This window comes from Ictalurus punctatus, chromosome 12 (assembly GCF_001660625.3).
Source record: "Ictalurus punctatus breed USDA103 chromosome 12, Coco_2.0, whole genome shotgun sequence".
In the NCBI taxonomy this organism is placed as follows: domain Eukaryota; kingdom Metazoa; phylum Chordata; class Actinopteri; order Siluriformes; family Ictaluridae; genus Ictalurus; species Ictalurus punctatus.
In genome coordinates, this window is record NC_030427.2 from 8,539,271 (window position 1) to 8,553,974 (window position 14,704).

Consider the following 14,704-nt stretch of genomic DNA (forward strand, 5'->3'; position numbering starts at 1 on the left):
ACACTAGGTTAAGATCATAATTATACAGTGTATGGAGCAGAATCTTATTTATTTATTTATTTACACATTATTCTGTCTTGCGTAGTGAAGTCATGTGTATATCTGATCTGATCTTTACTGATTCATGTAGGAAGAGTGGTTATAAACTTTCTAGAGGGTTTAAAAGTTAATAACTCAGTTTCTTAAAATATTGGGTTTGGGCTGTAGGAACGTTAGATTCGTCAAAAATATGGTCAAGGAAATGACATTTAGACGTTGAATAAGTAAAATATTGATCAAGTAACATCTGAAATTCAAGATTTAGCAAATCCCTGTTGTTGTCTCTTTAAAAAAAAAAAAAGAAAGAAAGAAAGAAAGAAAAAGAAAAAGAAAAATTAACGTCCTACGTTCCTGGCCCTTTAAGAGCAGTATCCACCATGGAGAAACATCTGGTTGTTGAATGAAACCCAGCCATTCATAAAAACAGGAAAGGGACTCGCTGCTATTGGCTAGCCGAGGTCTCGTGCGAACCTAAGTGATTTGCGAACGCCTATTGGTCGTTATCATGAATGACGTGCTGGACCAGCCAATGAGCACGCACTGTTGTGTTAAGCACCAGCCTTGGGCTAAGCAGGCGATTCCATTGAGAAAATTTTCAGTCTGGCAGAGCTTACTGAGCGCGCAGCAAAGCGTGCACCGGAGGGTCGCGTGTATTTCTTGGGAGTTAATAAATCGCCGTTTTTTTGTTTTTTTTTTGGGGGGGGGTTTAATACTTGAACGGATTCAAGCATAAAAAGGTGAGTATATTCGCGTGTGTTCTATTGTATATTCGCGATGTTTATGCACAATACTTTGTGCAATAGTGGGTTTTTCCCCCCTCCTAGATTTATTTTTTTTTCGCGAAGTTCTAGAAATCTAGATTTTGTTTATTCCTTGGTCGCAGTTCCGCCATTTTCTTTGTGCGAATCTCGCGCCACCATTTTCTACGCGTTTTCTCGCGCTAGTTTGTTTTCTTTTCGTTTTGTTGTTGTTGTTGTTGTTGTTGTTGTTTTTAATACGCCAGTTATTGTGTGGGTTTCGTAACGCCTGTGGTTTTTTAAATCAAATTCCTCCTCGTCTTGCTGTGCTTGTGCTGCAGAGCGTGTCGGGATTTGTATGAATGGAGCGGGTTTCTTTTTTTTTTCTTCCTCACGCAGCGTCAGGAGGATCAAATTTCACTTCATTGAGGAAAACAAGAGGAGGAGAGATGGAGAGACTGAACTTCTTGAACTTAAAGAGCCTCGTAGAGTTAACCCATTCCTGTGCTGCTTTTTTTTATTTTTTATTTTTTAAACAGGGTCGTTAAAACTTTACACCGAGTGCTCTAGCTAACTGCTGTATATTTATGCACGCGCTTCTATTTATATAGAGGGCGGAGCCTGTGTTCATGCTCACGTCCGTTTCATAATCTAGATTAGAGGAAGCAATAACAGTAAATGATGGTTGTTTAATTGCATCCTATTTTAGTGCACAGCTTGCGAAGATTGCAGTGTTCATGGCTTCGTTGCAGGAGAATATTGTACTTGCGTCAGGGGGGGGGGGGGGATACACGCGCGTGCAAGCTGTGTTTGTTTGTTTGTTTGTTTGTTTATTTATTTATTTATTTATTTATTTGGTTAGTTAGTTAGTTTTTGTCACTTTACTGTTATTGTTATCACTACTACTACTATTACCTGGGAAGGTGCATGTAGTGTGCCTTTAATCAGCTTTAAACCTACACTATGTAAAGATGCATTATGCAAATGTTTCAAATGAAAAGCTGCACACACAAGCAGTATCCAGAGCATTGAGTGTGAACAAGCTGAAATTTGTTCTTCAGGTGGTAGGTTATGAGTGATCAAGCCCAGAAAAAGGCACACTGTGGTACATAAACGTACCACAGGTCTCACTGCCTTGTGGGATCATGTAAATTCCACATCTGTACTGTGAATTGTAAACGTTGAAGTCTAGCGTGAGTGTCTCTCCACTCTTCATCTGTGGTTAGAAGAGTTGCACAAACAAACCTACTGATCAAAGGGACAGTTGGCCTGGTCCTGTCATGGCATGGGATGATTGCTGACAGCTGCCCGTGTGCTTCTGCTTCTCTAAGTGCCATTTTTCTCGGCTTTTCCTAATCAGGACCTGACAAGTGTGGAGCTCTCCACCGTGAGAGCGAGAGGACGCATCTCCCTCCATCATTCCCTCGTTTGATTTGTCTACCCACACTGTTGATCCCACAGCATGGACAGTTTTTACGATCAGCAGGTTCCTTTTGCTGTCCCACCCAATGTAAGTTTCTATCAGAAAGATAGTACTAAATTGTACCTTTCCTTATCACTGGGGTGGGTATATCTTTTGTACATTTTAATATGTATCATTGACTTTTAAAAATTAGAAGGCACTTAAATGTACTGTAATTAGTTAAGGAAAAGTACGGTTTAGTACCCCCCCCCCCCCCCCAGGTGCATGCATAATCTGGTCATATTTCATCGTAAGATTTACTAGTGCTAGTTGGCGTGGTCGAAGCAGACTGTTTCTAATCTTGACCATCTGTGTTTGTAGAAATGCAATGCCAAGGAGCCACCATGCAAGCCACTGAGTGACAGGAAGAGGAAGTTCTTGGACAGTGAGCTCGCTCAGGACACTGAAGGTATCTATAGTTACTTTACTCGCCTGAATATGACCTTAAAATATAATACGATAGAACACAATAAAAAGCTGCACCAAGTCATGGGACGTTCTCAAGCCTGATCCTGATTTAACCCTCATATTTCCCAGAGCTGTTTCAGGACCTCCGTAGGCTGCAAGAAATATGGATAGCTGAAGGTAAGGTTCCTATTTCATTCACCATGTACATAGTAATGAACACTGTCCTCTCTATAGATTTAGTACTTGATTAAAAAAAAAAAAGAACCTTGCTTTGAGTTCAAAGCTGACTAAAATGAATTCCAGGTGTGCACGAGTACACAAATTCAAATCAGTGTACATGTATTGAATGTTACCTTGCATAATTGTATAAAGCCGTCAGTACAATGAGGCATTTGTTTATTTTCTTCGCTCCAGCTCAAGTACCTGACGATGAACAGTTTGTTCCAGATTTCCAGGACAACTGTGAGTATCTGATCTGAGTGTATGTGGGTAGACCGGGTTTAGGATGGATTGTAGGGCTGCCAGTAGTTGTTTTTTTTTTTTGCGTGTGAGTCATCAATTATTAATGACAGGCCGTAGAATAACAATCCACAGTTCATGGACTATTACCCAGCCATTGTGTACTTTCATGATCTTGCCAGATAATGTTATTGATGGTCTGGAAATTTTGACAGCCATCTTAGTCCTAGTTGATGTGTTTAATTATCCGAGTAAAAGGTATCAAACTGAGTTTTGAGGTACAAACCACTGATCTATCTACCTATCTATAACATAGATCAGTGGTACAAACGCTTGTCCTCTTGGGGAACAAAAAAAAATCTACCATTTAAACACCATTTAATTCTGTTTAATGGTTTGAGACTTTCAGAACCATGAGTTATTCATGAAAGACGCCGGACCCACTGTACTCCCTAAAAAAAGTTTTGGGCTTTTGGCACAAAGTTTAGGGTTTAAAAAACCACAACTGAATGGACCGCACTAGACTCTGTATCACTTCTTATTCACTGTTCTGGTCTGAAAAAGTGTGTGCGCTCACGGAGGGATAGATGTTGTGCAGGGGCCCAACATCCGACTGCAGTGCCGTAAATCACTGTGGCCTTCAGTACACTGACATTTTAATGGGTCAGGATACACACACACACACACACACACACACACTCATTATATGCGCTACACTAGTCCTTCTGTTTCCCTTGTAAGACTTTTTTTTTTTAAACCCCATTTGGATTTTGAAGTGCAATTATGTGTGTGTTCTATAGTGATAATGTGACTTTGTGTGTCTAGTGAGTACATGCATAAGTTTGCATAGGTACGTGTGTGTGTGTGTGTGTGTGTGTGTGTGTGTTAGTTTGACACAGTGCTACAGCTTTGGCAGTAGGCCGATTAGTCTCACAGGAGCCTCTTTCAGCATGCCTGGGCAAGAAAGACCCTGTTTCCACTGAGATCATTCATTAAGTTATAGGTTCCATGACACATTTTATGGATAAATTAAAAAAATTGTGTGTTCTTGCTTTATTAGGTGATTGGAAAAGCACTATAAGTAAATGTTAGCACCAACCTGTAGAAATGTAATTGTTTAATACCGCGCAACCTGTTCCTGGGTACCATTCATGCTTTTGGTTAGTTAAATGGTAATGTTTGTCAACCTTCTGTGTTAAAATAAAACTATTTTCCACCTTTTTAGTGATGTTCCATGGCCCGCCTCAAACCAAAGTGAAGAGGGAAGTCAGTCCGAACAGAGACTTCTCCCCCTGCGGACAAGAGCAGAGACTCTCACCATATGGAGAGAAGTGCCTTTACAACTACAGGTATGTGTCTTCGTGTCACTTAATTTTAAAACCCTGTTACACGGAGTTATGCTGTGTATGCAAAAATGCCATTTCCCCACATCTGTTTCTCATCAGTGCCTATGACGGGAAGCCATTTGCATTCAGTAAACCCATGACGTCGCCGCCTACCCCTGTATCACCTTGCAACTCCACTCATAACCCAGGGACACATCCCCTGCAGAAAAGAGTCACACCTCCAGTCCACACTCAGACACAGGGGCTACCGCCTGTGACTGGCCACACTCATCAGAGAATACAGAGCACGGTTCACAGCCAAAGTCCACCTTTTGCAGTGCCCTGCCCACCTGTCAGTCACCCAGATGCCTCCTACAATGCAGATCACAGGTATGATACCATACTAGTGTTTCTTGGTTTAGTTTTCCCAGTTTCTGACACAACATGGTTAAACCAAGTTTAATGCTCAATACCTGGTACACGTGTGTTAGGATCTGCGTAAGCCAAAATGCGGTTCCCAACCCTGATTCTGGAGTCTGCTCTCCTTGCACGTTTGAGTGCTTCCCCTATCCAAACACGCACATGGTGAATTAAATTAGCAGCTGATTAGTTGGATCTCAATTACTTGGTGTAGTATTAGAGCAGGGTTAGGATGTAGGGCAGTGGTATTTCTGGAACAAGGTTGTTACCAAAAATAATATTCATGTATTACTATGTGGACATTTTATTTCAGCACTTATCCAATTTACTCCGTTGGGTAAAAAAATGCATATGAGTATAGTGTTGTTATTGATGATAAATTATTTATTTAAATGTGTTTTTGCACCCTTATATGACCTAAAAAAAAAAAACTTGACTATGCAAGCTCATGCTCTTTTATATCAGTTGTCCATTGTAATTTACTACTATGTGTCTTCTGCTGGAGCGGTTAGTCCTCTAATCAGCTCTCGCTCAGTCTTTGGGTATTAACCTCTTAATGATTCCACATTGACCCAGAGGAAGAAGCTATATTTATCCCAAAGGTTAAAGGTTCACTCTTTTTTTTTTTCTCTTGTCCTTTCGTCCTTTTCCTATCTCTAGATTCCATAGGCAGCTCTCGGACCCATGTCTGCCCTTCCCACAGTCCAATGCCCGTTCTAGGACTCCATACCCACCACAGAGCACCAACCCCTTTGCACGGGACAATCGGCCACAATACCACCGCCAAATGTCTGAGCCAGTGATCCCGCTTCCTCCACGGGGGTTTAAGCAAGAGATGGTGGACCCCCGGTATCCTGAACAAGGTACCTCTAATGTTGCAGCCAATCGTGTCCCATCGTTCCATCAGATGTCCATCAAACAGGAGCCCAGAGAATTTGGCATTGACTCTGGTAAGCATTGTATTGGTTGCAATTCACTGTAACCTCTCTCTCTCTCTCTCTCTCTCTCTCTCTCTCTCTCTCTCTCTCTCTCTCACACTTGTGTGATGCGACAGCAAATCCTTTTGTCACACTAAAGCAGCACAATTGCTCACTTCAGTCATCATTTGCTTTTGATTGCAGCTGATAATAACGTGCCCCAAATTAGCCAACTGAATTGAATTTGTTAATTTTGCAGAGATACAGAACTGCCAGTCATCCTTCAGGAAGTCATCAAATTTCTATCAGACCAACAGTGAAGGTAAAGATTCATCTATCGTCTCGTACACCCACACTTCTTTGTGTGCTTGTTTTAGACATCGGTTCAATGTGTTACGGGATCATCGTCATTCCTGATCAATGTTCGATGTTCACTTGAGACGCTCATGTTTCCTCCATGTACAGGGTTCATGTACGACGGAGAGCCTCACCTCTATTACGAAGACGCGTGCGTGGTGCCTGAGCGGCTCGACGGAAAGTGCAAACAGGAAGGGGTGGGCTTCAGGGAGGGGCCTCCGTACCAAAGGCGGGGCTCCCTGCAGCTCTGGCAATTTCTGGTGACGCTTCTTTATGATCCGTCCAACAGCCACTTTATTGCGTGGACCGGCCGTGGCCTCGAGTTTAAACTCATTGAGCCTGAAGAGGTCAGTTTGCAACGTACGATTTAGATAAGTAAAAGTATGGTTTTTCCTGTATGTAGAGAGTTAAGTGTGTGAGTTTGTGTGTAGGTGGCCAGGCGCTGGGGAATCCAGAAGAACAGACCTGCCATGAACTATGACAAGCTGAGCCGATCTCTCCGCTACTACTATGAGAAGGGCATCATGCAGAAGGTAAAGGCACGTTCCCGTTCCAATTTTTACCTCCTTTCTTCGCTGAGTACTTTTAAATCATAAAATCCACGTAATTTTGAGTAGTCGTAGTAGCTGTAAGTTTGTAGAGCTAGACTTGTTTTATAACCTCGATGTTTCATCATCATTTCACTTGAAGTGCTTTTGGATAACCGGTTAGACATTCCTCCATGTTGAACAACATATCAGCAGCCAAACATGAGACAATATATTATTCTAGTATTGTTTAGGATTTCAGATCAACGCCTGTCTTTCTCTCCAACACAGGTCGCAGGTGAACGGTACGTGTACAAGTTTGTATGTGACCCAGAAGCTCTCTTCTCCATGGCCTTCCCCGATAACCAGAGGCCAAGCCTTAAAGCCGACCCCGATGGGATGCAGGTCCCCGAGGATGACACCGTTCCTCTCTCCCACTACGATGAAGCCAGCAGAGCCTCTTATGTAGATGGCAGGGATCAGAGCTTGGCAGGGCTGTCTTTCCCCGAAAGCTACACTTTCTGAACTGCTTTCATCTCAGTTTGGACTCCCGAATCCCCTCCGCCCACTGAGCAGGACCACACACACACGATGATTTCCTCCTGACACATGAAGCTGAATTACTGGCATGTATAAGTATATACCACACATGCTTGTATCTTTTTAAAAACATTTTCTTTTTCTACATCATTTTCAGTCCTTTCATACTCGTCTCAGCATTTGAACTGTTTTCACCAAGCACACAAATTCTCTACTGTAATGCACAATGTCATTTTTGTCTTGGTTTTTTTTTTTTTTTTTTTAAATCAGTCAACACTAAAATGGGCTCTGCAGTATTTTTAAACCAGCTTCAGGTTTTCTATGTATAAATCTCTAAGTGAATATTCTAAGATGGCTTTTGTGCACTGTTTCTCTTGTAGAACCTGCTGTGTATTTTTCAGCTCTATGCTTAAGTGGGATTTCTAAAATTCTATGGCATCTTTGATGCTTTCAAATTGCTGAATTTATTAAAGTATGTAACTCGTTTTAACGAAAGGTTTGCATATTATTCCAGCCATGCAAGTGCACATGCTTTATTACTGGCCCGAAAAAAAAGTGCAAGCGTTTCTGCTTTTGTAGGAATGTTGAAAGAGTAAAATCTATGTATATTATATAAGTATATTTTTGCAAAGCCTGCATTTGTTTTCATTGTTGTACAAGCTATATACCAGACCTTTCTCACTCTAATATGTTTAATTTACATAGTGGAAACTCGTGCTATGTCTAGACAGGCAATCAAAGGGTTTCTCTTTTTTAAAACTTAATATCTGGGGGATTTTAATTCCTGCATTAAAAAAAAAAATTGTCCAAATGTGGGTTTAAGAGAAATGTATCTGACAATCTAATAATTTAAGCATTGCAGTAGCTCTCTAAAGGTAGCCCAGTGTTGGGTTTTGTGCTCAAGCTCATGTTGCAGAGATGTTCCAGTAACTGCTGAGCCATAGAACCTTGTACTTGTGATGGTATATCTTACCAAAGGGTCTTATTCAGCAGTAAGTGTGACATCAGCTCTGTAACATGGGATTTATGGGTAACCTTTACATCCACTATTAAGCTTTATAATCTGTACTGGGTACAATAAACTCTCTTCTGCTTCACTTAAACCTTGTAATGTTCTTCTGTATTATAATGACCTCATAAAATGTGACCGCATTACAGATTAGCCTATACTTCTGCAAACACTGAACTTTTTTTTTAACCACAATTAATTAATCAGCTAATAATGTAGCAGCAGAACAATGCTTAAAATCATGCAGATGCCAGTAAAGAGCTTCAGTTCATGTTCACATCAAACATCAACCTGGGGAAAAATATGATCTCAGGGATTTTTGACCAGATGAGCTGGTTTAAGTATTTCAGAAACTGTCTCAAATGCTTACACAGCCATCCATCCATCCACTATACCGCTTTTTAGGCAGCAAGTAAACTGTCAGTTCTTGAAGGTGATGTGTTGAAAGCAGGACAAATGGGCAAGCATAAGGATTTGAGTGATTCTGACGAGGGCCAAATTGTGATGGCTAGATGACCGGGTCAGAGCATCTCCAAAACAAGTCTTGTGGGGGGTTCCCAGTATGCAGTGGTTAGTACCTACCAAAAGTGGTCCATGGAAGGACAACCGGTGAACCAGCCACAGGGTCATGGGCGGCCAAGGCTCACTGTTGCTCACGGGGAGCAAAGCCTAACCCGTCTGGTCCGATCCCATAGAAAAGCTACTATAGCACAAATTGCTGAAAAAAATTCACGCTGGCTATGATAGAAAGATGTCAGAACACAGTGCATCACAGCTTGCTGCGTATGGAGCCGCGTAGCCACAGACCAGTCAGAGTGCCCACGCTGACCCCTGTCCGTCACCAAAAGTGCTTACAATGGGTGCGTGAGCATCAGAACTGGACCAATGGAAGAAAGTGGCCTGGTCTGATGAATCACATTTTCTTTTACATCATGTGGACGGCCGGGTGCGTGTGCGTCACTTACCTGGGGAAGAGCTGGCACCAGGACGCGCTATGGGAAGAAGGCAATTCAGTGGAGGCAGTGTGATGCTCTGGGCAATGTTCTGCTGGGAAACCTTGGGTCCTGGAATTCATGTGGATATTACTTTGACACGTATCACCTAAACATTGCTGCAGATACGGTACACCCCTTCATGACAGCGGTATTCCCTAATAGCAGTGGCCTCTTTCAGCAGGATAATGTGCACTGCCACACTGCAAAAATTGTCCAGGAACGGTTTGAGGAACATGACAAAGAGTTCAAGGTGTTGTCTTAGACTCCAAATTCCCCAGATCTCAATCTGACTGAGCATCTGAGGGATGTGCTGGACAAACAATTCCGATTGATAGAGGCCCCACCTCGTAATTTACAGAACTTAAAGGATCTGCTGCTAACATCTTGGTGCCAGATACCACAGCACACCTTCAGAGGTCTATCATTATTAGGCTGCCTAATATGTGTTCCTTATGCTAATGAGTTAAAGATCAGGGTTTGTATTTCAAGGATACATTGAAGGGTTAGTGTCGGAAGACATGCTAGTGGGAAGACATCGCCCTCTGGTGGCTACACATGTCACTGCTCTTTGACGCCATTAAAAACAAGCACCGCCCAGGCACAGAGCTGGACAGTCAATATTGAAACAACAGAACATATTTCTCATTTCTCAATTCTCTGTTCTCATCAGAACATCTTAGCTCATTAGAATGTAAGGATATCTAAACAATATAATTATATATGCGAAATATGTTGTACATAAATTAAATCCCTCCACTAAAAAGTTTAAAGAAGTTTTAAAAAAAGATTTTATTTAAAAAATTTTAAATGTTAATAATGAGTCTTTATTGGTCACATATACATTACAGCACAGTGAAATAGTTTTCTTCACATACCCCAGCCTGTCAGGAAGCTGGGGTCAGAGCGCAGAGTCAGCCATGATACAGCACCCCTGGAGCAGAGAGGGTTAAGGGGGTTAAGGGCCTTGCTCAAGGGCCCGACAGTGGCAGCTTGGCAGTGCCAGGGCTTGAACCCCTGACCTTCTGATCAGTAACCCAGAGCCTTAACTGCCAAGCCACCACTCCCCTTAGAGCACTGTTCACCCTCCTGTCACTGAAACTCCATCTGATTGATCAGGTTTCTTTTTCTGAATTGAGGAACATGTGCATATGAAACCCACAACTTTGCAACATGATGTTGACCCCTCATAAAGGATACGTTCGATACAATCGGCCCTAGCAATCGAGTTATTATTACTTTTTGCTTGCATGTTTTAAGCACTTTACTCTTTTGAGTAAAGTCCAGGCTTTACTCAAAGATACACAACCTTGATGTGAAGTGTCTAAATAACTATCATCAAATCTGGTTAACTCTTATCTTAAACATAGGACATTCTCAGCGATTATAGGCCAGTTGTTTGCTTCCTCTGCTCCTGTCACCTATGGAGTCCTTCACGGGTCCATTCTGGGGCCGGTACATGTTTGTACATGCTCCCTCCCACATTATTAGGAAATATACTGTAACATCTTCTTTCACTTGTCTGCTGATGATTCACAGCTGTGTCTCCCATTAAAATCTAGGGTTTCCCTACAGCCTCTCCTGGACTGTCTTGAAGGTCATTAAAGGCAAATAATTTCCTCCAGCTTAACAGTGACAAAACTGAAGTAATCTTTGGTCCTTCCATGTCCAGAAGCTGTCTCGCCAGCATGTTAGGCCACCTCACCCCATATTTAATGACACATGCAAAAAAATACCTGTGTGTTATACTTGATTCTGAGCTCTGCCTTGACAAACAAATCAGTCCTGTCGCTGCCACATGCAGCTGCCACATGCAGCTGACTTTCTTGCTCTCCTTCCCACATTCGACCTCAAGCAGTTCACCACACCAGCAACCCACAAAGCCGGTAAACAGCGTGACCTCATCCTCACACGTAATTGCACCACACATAATCTTCTCGTTACTCCTCTCCACACCTCTGACCATTTCTTTATCCAGTTCTCTATTTCTCTCCACTCACCACCATCAATGTCTCCTCCTTCTATCTGTTTTCGTCGCAATCTTCGCTCCCTTTCCCCCTCACATTTCTCCTCCGTTGTCACAACCTTACTTCCCTCCGAAAGCCACCTTTCCTCACTTGACTTAAACATCGCAACCGACATGCTATGTTCCACTCTAACGTCTTGACAGCATATGCCCCCTAACCTCCAGACCTGCTCGCACATCACCGTCTAGTCCTTGGCTCTCAGAAGCTCTGCGAAGCAACCGGGCCAAACTAAGAGCATCTGAAAGGAAATGGCGCAAATCGAACAACCCAATTGACCTAACCAATTACCAGACACTTCTCTCTTCTTTTTCCAATAGCATCTCCATTACTAAAGCCACATTCTACCAAGAGAAGATTCTTACTTCTCCCAACACCCGCATTCTCTTCAAAACCTTTTCCTCTCTACTCTGTCCCCCTCCTCCCCCTTCCCCTACTTCTCTCACTGCAGATGACTTTGCCACTTTCTTTACCAACAAGGTTACATCAATCAGAAACCTGTTCTCAACCCCAGACATGCATAGACCGACTCCTCCTCCCAACTGACTTCCTTCTTTCCCCTCTCAGAGACTGATGTATCGACCGCAGCACTTCTTGTATTGTTCTCTGCCTGATATATCGCTTTGCTTGTATCTTTCTCATTTGTAAGTCGCTTCTGCTAAGTGAATAAATGTAAATGTAAATTAAAAAATAGCTACTAGTAGTTAAGAATCATTTCCAAACTCAAATCATCTGTCTTTCCATGATGTGAAAAACAAGACATGCATGCATTTATTACATCACAACTGGACTATTGTAATTCCCTATACCTAGGTCCTCTGCAGTCTTTACTAACACGCTCGCAGATGATCACATCACCCCAGTCCTGGCCTCCCTTCACTGACTCTCTGTCCATTTTACAATTATGTTTAAGATCCTGCTGATTGTTTTTGAAGCTCTTCATGGGCAGGCCCCATCTTAGATCACAGCCATTATCCATTTGCATTCAGCTCTTAGGTCTCTTAGATCTGCCAACAAAGTTCTCTTACATGTCCCACGGTCACGTCTGAAACTAAAAGGTGACAGAGCCTCTGCAGTCGCTGCTCCATGCCTGTGGAACCAGTTGCCACTTGACGTTAAAAGTGCTCCTCCTATTTCTGCTTTTCAGTCCAGGCTCAAGACACAACTTTATTTTCTGGCCTTCTCAGCCCAATGATCTTTCAATCCGTCTGTAACTCTGTGCTGGTCCCCTGCTGTTTGCCAGTCGTTGCTGCTGTTGGTATGTATCAGTTTCGTTAGTATATGCCCCTCTCTCTCTCTCTCTCTCTCTCTCTCTCTCTCTCTCTCTATATATATATATATATATATATATATATATATATAAAATATGTTTACTTATTTATTTACTATTTTTATTATATGTTTTTTATGTCCTTTGTACATCACTTTGGTCAGTGTAAGCTGTGTTTAATTGTGCTCTAGAAATCAAATTTACTTACTTACTGTTGTTTGGTTTCTTAAAAGAAACTTTTTGCATTTTGTCTTTAATATTAATGAAAAATAAAACCTTCTTTCGAATCCTTTCCTTAAAAAAAAAAAAACTAACTTTAATTATGTATTTATGTAATTGTATTTCATCTTTGACCCTTCTATTATCTTTGATAATACTTTTAATAAACAACAACAACAACAACAACAACAACAACAATAATAATAATAATAATAGGCCCTGTGTGTGCGGAGTTTGCATGTTCTCCCTGTGCTGCGGGGGTTTCCTCCGGGTACTCCGGTTTCCTCCCCCAGTCCAAAGACATGCATGGTAGGCTGATTGGCATGTCCAAAGTGTCCGTAGTGTATGAATGGGTGTGTGAGTGTGTATGTGAGTGTGCCCTGTGATGGACTGGTGCCCAATGCTCCCTGGGATAGGCTCCAGGTTTCCCCGTATAGAAGATGGATGGATGGATGAATAATAATAATAATAATAATAATAATAACAATACATCCGGAACGAAGGCCGGTGGAAAAAGTGTGCGGTGACATTTCAGCTCTGTAGTGCACAGGGTAAACGAAAAATATTTTCCTCACTTCTTTAGCAATGTGAAGGTTTTGTTTTACTTTGAATTAAACAGAGAACAGAAACTTTAACAGTGCACTTCCGCTTTTGTCACTTTCTGCTCATCAAACAAGAACATCTGGTGCAGGACAAATAGTTGACGCTGTGAGAACTTGACAAAAAGGTTTTTGTTTTCTTTTAATTGAGAAAATAACGAACTAAAATACAATACAATAAAGAGAAAAAAAATAAAGCAGGACTTGATGAAAAGTAAAAAAAATCTTAACCTACCGTTCTAATTAATGAGATAATACTACTTTGAATTGCTTGTTAATGCACAAATCCCTGCATTACTGCTATTCATATCCATTATGTTATTAATGTATATTCATATACATATAATGTTATTCATATGCAACATTTGAGAATAGTAGTCATGCTAACAAGCAGCTTAGATGTTGAAAATAGGTTTCCATGGAAGTCTATTAATTAAATTACACTGCCAAACAGTTCAAACATGAACGAGCCGACTAATAGAGCCGAATCATTTGTGAACGAGACTTTAGAAAAACGACTGCTTTATTATCAACAAATGATATCACAAGATATCACAACTGGAGAAAGTTTCACATCCATCCATCCATTTTTATACCGCTTATCCTACACAGGGTCGCGGAGGAGCCTGGAGCCTATCCCAGAGGGATGCTCTGGATGAGGTGCCAACCAACACACACACCATCGCACACCCATTCACACACACACTACAGACAATTTGGAAATGCACAATGGGGGAAGAAACCGAAGCACGGGGAGAGCATGCAAACTCCACACACACAGGACGGGGGTGGGAATCAAACCCCCAACCCTGGAGGTGCAAGGTAAATGTGCTAACCATCTTGTACATATGTATGTACCCTCATATGTATATAAAAAGATACACATGTGAGGGTGCATACAATATCATTATATAATTGAATTTTAGAAAAATATACGTGAGGGTACATAAGCATTTTTTATATGAAAATATTAAACAAAGAGCACATTGCAAATGTTTTTGTTGCTTTCCTGTTTTTAGATTTTGGCAGTACATCTATACCCTTTTTTTAAATGTGCTTCTCAAACACTATAAAAAAGAGGCAAGTCGGTATTTTAAAAATATCCTTTTATGGACAATAAAACCCTCGACATTTTCCCAAAAACACTTGGTGTAGAACGAGACATCACAGTTGCCTATCCCAATAAAACGGTTCATATATGCGTATTGGCTGTCAAGCTTCACTTAAAAGAGCCGAATCATTCTTGAACGAGACATCACGATTCCCGATTTTGCGCGTCGCACTTCCGCAGGGCCATGCTAATCTTCTCTTTATCGTTCCAGTTTTAGTGTATGTGCTGCCGTCTATGCATCAGTATTCTCTACACCGATCAAATCAGCTCATGTATGCGAACAGACTCT

At 41.5% G+C, this 14,704-nt stretch overlaps 1 protein-coding gene and 1 non-coding gene across 4 annotated transcripts; one reads left to right on the top strand and one right to left on the bottom strand.

The window, feature by feature from the left end:
• Window positions 1-609: 609 nt before the first annotated feature.
• Window positions 610-8,294, top strand: etv5b (ETS variant transcription factor 5b). Of its 3 annotated transcripts, none has more exons than XM_017481485.3 (12): window positions 613-776; window positions 2,137-2,286; window positions 2,560-2,647; window positions 2,776-2,823; window positions 3,061-3,108; window positions 4,331-4,454; window positions 4,551-4,820; window positions 5,511-5,800; window positions 6,027-6,089; window positions 6,233-6,471; window positions 6,556-6,663; window positions 6,943-8,294. In XM_017481485.3, the coding sequence occupies exons 2-12, from the start codon at window positions 2,239-2,241 to the stop codon at window positions 7,174-7,176; spliced, it is 1,560 nt and encodes a 519-aa protein (XP_017336974.1). In that variant the 5' UTR covers window positions 613-776; window positions 2,137-2,238; the 3' UTR covers window positions 7,177-8,294. The 3 variants fall into 3 exon arrangements, with proteins under 3 accessions (XP_053540025.1, XP_017336974.1, XP_017336975.1); XM_017481486.3 differs by having other exon boundaries at window positions 6,556-6,657; XM_053684050.1 differs by having other exon boundaries at window positions 610-776; window positions 4,331-4,820.
• A 6,256-nt stretch (window positions 8,295-14,550) lies between these two features.
• LOC124628779 (U6 spliceosomal RNA) lies at window positions 14,551-14,655 on the bottom strand. The gene has a single exon (XR_006983461.1). It is a non-coding gene; the product is annotated as a U6 spliceosomal RNA (small nuclear RNA).
• Between the last annotated feature and the right edge of the window lie 49 nt (window positions 14,656-14,704).